Source organism: Penaeus vannamei, chromosome 15 (genome assembly GCF_042767895.1).
Source record: "Penaeus vannamei isolate JL-2024 chromosome 15, ASM4276789v1, whole genome shotgun sequence".
In the NCBI taxonomy this organism is placed as follows: domain Eukaryota; kingdom Metazoa; phylum Arthropoda; class Malacostraca; order Decapoda; family Penaeidae; genus Penaeus; species Penaeus vannamei.
Window position 1 is genome coordinate 12,641,465 of NC_091563.1, and position 6,375 is coordinate 12,647,839.

The 6,375-nt window shown below is 40.2% G+C and overlaps 1 protein-coding gene across 1 annotated transcript in view; it reads right to left on the minus strand.

Annotated features, from left to right (window-relative positions):
• Positions 1–2,125: 2,125 nt before the first annotated feature.
• The window catches only part of LOC113812839 (uncharacterized), an 18,747-nt gene continuing 14,497 nt past the window's right edge, over positions 2,126–6,375 (minus strand). Inside the window, exons 2-3 of the mRNA XM_027364760.2 lie at positions 5,786–5,914; positions 2,126–4,887 (exon numbers count right to left, since the gene is read on the minus strand). Of these exons, the coding sequence (XP_027220561.2) occupies positions 3,601–4,887; positions 5,786–5,914 (1,416 nt within the window). The 3' untranslated portion in view covers positions 2,126–3,600. The remainder of the gene's footprint in view (positions 4,888–5,785; positions 5,915–6,375) is intronic.

Here is a 6,375-nt window from a genome sequence, read left to right on the forward strand (position 1 = left end):
GTGGATATTGTAGGTACTACTGTGGCTACAACTGCCATACTTGAGCAATTTAGCGTAACAACCAACAGCTCTGTTACTTCTATACAGCTCGTTTGTTTGATTGTTTGTTAACTTCCACGCTTTAGAAATCGTATGTTTCATCAGTTTTTTTTTGAGTTGGACCAAAAATTTCCCAGTGGATATATATTCATATATTTTTTTTTCTATCTTCATCCGCCTTTTAGTAAAGATTTTGCTCTCTTTTCGCTCTTCTTGTATTCGTATACAATAATCATATACGTGCTGTCTCTTTTGCTTCAATTTATTAATTTGTTCCCAATGTTTTACAATGTAGGCCTAATCGTTCTAACTTTATCAAATTACTGTCAATCCAGTAATCATCTATATTGTTGTTGTTGTTGTTCACGTTGTTGCTGATGTTGTTTTGTTGTTTTATTTCCTTTTCTTTTCGAGTTTTATTCTTATTGTTATTATTATTATCATTATTAGTCATCATTATTATTAGAATATTGTAATAATTAAAATGATAATAATTACTCCTATGATTACAAGGCTTTTGATTTTGATTTTGAATTTGATTATAATGAGGATGATTATTGTTAATATTGTTATGATCATCGTCAATATCATCATTATTGTTCTGTATCTTTATTATATTATAGTTATTCTTACTACTACTATTTTTACTACTACTACTATTGTTATTTATCATTATTATCATTATTATTATTGTTTTATTATTATTATTATAATGATGATGATACTAATACTAATACTAATACTACTACTACTACTACTACTACTACTACTACTACTAATAATAATAATAATAATAATAATTATTATTATTATTATTATTATTATTAGTAGTAGTAGCAGTATAGATAACATTATCATTATTATCATCTTGTTATAGTAATAATGATAGCAACAACAATATTGATTTAATGATAATAATAATAATGATAATAATACATAATTATAATAATTATAATAATAATATTAATGGTAATTATTATTGTCATTATTTTTATCATTATTGTTATTATTATTATTATTATTATTATTATTATTGTTATTACTATTATTATTACTATTATTATTATTAGTTATCATTATTATTATTATTATCATTACTACCATTATGATTATTATGGTTCCCATCATCATCATCATCACCATCACCATCATCATCGTCATCATATTGTAATTGTTATCATTATCTTTATCATTATTATAATTTTTACTATTACTATTATCTACTATTATTACTATTATCATTGTCGTTATCATTATCATCCCTATTATCTGCTATTATTGTTATTATTATTATTATCATTATTATTATTGTTATTATTATCATTATTATTATTATTATCATCATCATTAATAACATCATTATTATAATTGTTATCATTATTATTATCATCATCATAATTATTATCGTTATCAGCATTATCATTATTATTATCATTACTGTTATTTTCATTATTATCATTAGTATTGTCATCATCATCATCACCATCATCCTTGTAAATGCTATCGTTATTATCATTATTATTAGTAGTAGTATTGTCATTATCATTATTATTATTATTATCATTATTATTATTATAAATATTATTATTATTATTATAATTATCCCGTTGTCATTATCATTATCATGATCACTGTTATTATTATCATTGTTGCTATTATCATTAATATTATCATTGATATTATAATTATCATCATTATTATTATTATCATTGTCATCATTATCATTGTTATTGTTATTATTATCAGCATTATATTTATTATTGGCATTATTAATATCATTACTATTTTATTGTTTTTTCTATTATTATCATACTTATTACTATTGTCATCACCACTATCACTATCATCGTTTTTATTATTATTGCTGTTATTATTAATATCACCTTTGTTTTATTATTATTGCTGTTATTATTACTATCACCTTTGTTTTATTATTATTATTTTTATTATCATCATTACTATCATCATTATTATTACCAGTGTTGCTATTGTTACTGCTACTGTTGTTATTATTATTATTGTTGTATCATTATTATCATGTAGCTAAGTGCAATCTTAGGAGAAAGGGAACCAAAACAAGGTACTTGTAAAAGTCATATGTATTATAAAAATAAAATAATCTGTATACAGTACTTCCTTACACCTACAATAGTATCTCTGATGGCCGTCCGAATAACGAATTGAAAAGGGAAAATGTTACAAAAAGTAAAACATTATCCATGAAGCTGGGGAGAGAAGATGGAGTATGAAATCAGCAACGTGAGATCAGAAATGCAATAACTAATTATGAATTACTTATGCACTTACAAATAACTGATGAAAATGTGCCAGAATACCTGTGAATAAACATGTAACAAATATGCGTGGAGCAACTGGGCGAAATAAAGCACATACAGTAATTTCATACAGAAATAGAGGACACTGCAATACTTGTAATGGCTGTGAAGTGCAGAAGCAAAGAGCGAAAAAATAACAGTATATTCTTGAATGACATTTGTTAAGCCATATATTTAGTACGACCAGAGAGAGAGAGAGAGAGAGAGAGGGAGAGAGAGAGAGAGAGAGAGAGAGAGAGAGAGAGAGAGAGAGAGAGAGAGAGAGAGAGAGAGAGAGAGAGAGAGAGAGAGAGAGAGAGAGAGAGAGAGAGAGAGAGAACTTTCAAATCGCCAACTGAAAACGACAATACGGGCCGACTATCTCACAGGCAGGAAGAACCCACGTAAGTGATCGTTTGAAGGAGTCGACGAAGGAGCCTGAGTCTTCGATATAAGAAGGAGGTTTGTGGTGACTCCCAGGCTGAACGATGAGCCTGTGACTCGACCAACTGACGAGTCTTTCTCCTCACTGAATGACTCTCCTGTTTCTTGGCTGTGAGGCGACACTATACCTTTCTCTTGCGACAAATCAGATTCTTTGCTTTGTGATCCAACTTGTTCTTGACTGCTTGGAAGGTGTACATCTTTACTGGATGATGTATCTTTTTCTTGGACATCTGATCCGATCGGCCCTGTACTTTGTAACAGGGCGGTTTTTCTGCCAGGCGATGGGCTTCCTTCTTGACTGTGCGAAATGCCAGTCTCTTCGCTTTGTGTTTTACTTGTCTCTTGACTGCGTGATGTGTCTGTCTCCAAACTGTGTAAAGGTTCTATTTTTTTGTTTTTAGTCAAGTTTTTCTCCAGGCTTTGTGAATGTTCTGTCCCTCGACCGTGAGCAAGGTCTTTCTCTTTGTGATGAGAAGAGTCTTTCCCTTTGCCGAGGGAATGCTTAGAAACTTTTTCAGGAATATCTACAAGTTCTCGACTTTGTACAAGATCAGAAATCTCCAGGCTTGTTGCAGTGAGCTGCTGCTGAGGGGTAAGTAGTGAATCTTCTTCCTCTTCCGAGGAAGAAATTTCAGAGGACAAGTCAGGGCTCTGGCTCACCAGGGCCATGTGGATTTCAGTCGAAGTGAGGCTCATGTCCTCCCCCGAAGAGACTAGTTCGTCGTGACTTAGCTGAGGACCCCGGGGATCCCCGAAAAGAGGATCGATTGTCGGCTGCGGTGCCCAGGCCACCGCAGCCTCAGGGAAAGGGCTTCGGGGAGGAAGGAAAAAAGGGCTGAGGCGTCACGGTCCCGGACGGGTGCGAAGTGGTGTACGTGCGGATCTTGGGCGGGTACGAGGGACCGGGGAATCGCGGGCCGTACTGGGGGCCGAAGAAGGGCGACGAATAAGGGCTGTAATAGTGTGGGGACGGGCCACCGTAGGGCGGGGGGAGCGTGGGTCCTCCCGAGTACTGGAGGGGCGTCTTTATCGGGTACGGTGGAGGGGCAGGTGTGTAGGGTCCCGCCGGGGGTGCGTAGGGCGACGCGGAGTATGGCGGAGGGTAGGGCGAGGGCGACGCGGAGTAGGGCGGAGGGTAGGGCGAGGGCGTCGCGGAGTAGGGCGGAGGGTAGGGCGAGGGCGAGGGCGTGTATGGCAACGACGTGGGCGAGGGCGTGTAGGGCAATGGCGAGGGCGTGTATGCGAGCGGCGAAGGAGTTGGGGAGATGAGATGCGCCGGGACGAAGAGCGAGTGCGGCGTGACGGTCCTCGGCTTGTAAGTCGTGGGTCTGGTCGTGACGACCTTGGGGGCGGACGTCGTGACGACCTCTTTGGGCTTGTAGCTGGTCACCTCTGGCAGCCTGAGGGGTGAGGAAGACGTCCTGATCACGGGCGCGGGGGTTGGGGTCACCGTCGTCAGGGGAGGAAGGGTCGTGACGGCGGGGACAGGCGCTGGGGGAGGGGGTTTAGGAACAGCGGTTGTGGGAGGAGGGGGAGGGGGCAAAGGCTTAGAGGTCGTGGGGGTCTTGCGGGGGTAGTAGATCGGCGCAGGCGAGGTGTGGACGGGAGGCGTTGGGTACAGGGGCTTGTAGGTCGTGATATGAGGGGGTTGGTAGGGAGGAGGGGGTGGTGGGTGGTGAGGAGGAGGGGGTGGCGGGTGGTGAGGCTTGGGCAGATACGAAGGGGGGGAGGGATGAACAGGCTCTTCGGATGGGTGGTGGAGAACCTTGGCGTGGTGAGGCCTCGGTCGCCGACGTCGGCCGTAGCCTGGGGGCGGCCTCGGCCTCCTCCCGTAGGCGGGCCCCGGCGCGTATTTGGGCTGATGGTGCTGCGGGGCTGGGTGGGCGGCGCTGGTGGGCTCATACGAGACCTTAGCGCGATATCCGTTTTCGTCAGCCACGTACGACACGATCTGGATGCGTCCGTCGGGCAGGGACACGCGGTACTCGCCCGTGGTGACCTTGCCCTCGCGCTCCTCCAGGTGGCTGTAGGCCGCGCCCGTGTCGTCGTCACGCACGCTGTACGCGAAGTCGTAGCTCACGTGCTTCTGCGGGGCGAGGGAAGGGCGCGAGTTAGCTGACGCAATTGCAAGACTGGCGCTCAATAATGAACTTTTTTGTCAATTAATTAAGACGCAGAATATATTACAGCGCCGTGATAGAATAAACATTCAGGCTAAGATCTTTATAACCTTGATATCTGATTTAAAACTTGAAAAGGGAACCGAACTAGATATTAGCTATATTGCCCGTCACAAGTACTGTTCTGTATTGCAGTGTTCAGGTTATCAGACTTCACACCAAATCATCACAGCTCAAATACTGTTTATTTCAAAACATTCATGCATCCAGAGATAGCAGGAAAAAAATAAATAAAAAGCTGAACTCCCCTTACAATTTACAAACCACAACACAGGTGATAATTTGCGGTCATATTTAGGGTTGCCTAACATGAAGGATTTTTCATATATAAACGCTGGCTTTATTTCGTGTGGGAAAAGTACACTTACAACTGATAGGGGAAAGTATATAGTGGCCCTAATTATCTGCCTTTTAAGTCTTATGCATTTGCATGAGGAATTAGCAAGGAGTGGTTTGGTGTTGCGTCGTATTTAATGGTTCATTAATGTATTGGGATTTTGTAATTTACCAACTTTAGCGTGTGTCATCTAGTCTGAGTTAATTAAAGGTTAACAATATCTATGTGGAATAAAGTATATGATCATACATAGTCTTCTAGCGGTGTCCTTTGCTGAAAAAAACATTATATGTTATCTTTGTAATATAAATTATTCTTCATGTCATTTCCCTTTTCAAAGAATTTGGAAAAATGCCGGGAAAAATAATAATAATTAAAAGTGACAATGGACACATTACATATCCAGTACTTTTTTTCTAATGCTACTACTTTTCCAGTAGGTATCTTAGCCCTACATCAAAACCAACCTTCTTCAGTAGAGGGATCTCGTAGGCCTCAAAGTCAAGTGGATCATCGTAGACAGCTTCTCTGGCGGCCCTCTCGTCCTCGCTGTTCCCCGCGGCGACCACCACCGCCACCGCCACCACCGCTACAGCCTATGGAAAGGAAGGCGGGTGTTGTTTAAGCAATGGTCTTCATAGTACGCTATCATAACCTGTGGGCCATAGCGTAATACAGTGGTAGGCCACGGACACTTTATGGGTTAGATGATGCCAGTGACGTAGCTAGAGATTCAAGGGCCCGGTGCTAGGTCTCTTGGAGGGCCCCTCTATTTTTAGGCTAATATACTTATAAACATCATTTGATAGTCTCCGACCCCTAGCTACGCCACTGGGACCATAATGTACGAGAGAAAGACAAATGCAGATAAAGAGAAATAGAGAGATAGAAAAATGCATATAGAAATATATAGAAAATACGTATATAGAGAGTAAGATAGAGATAGATTGATAGAGAGAGAGAGAGGAAGGGAGCGAGGGGAGAGGAAGAGGGAAAGGCAGAGGTAGAGGTAAAGGGACAGAGACATAAATAGATATATAATAGAGAGACAGATAGA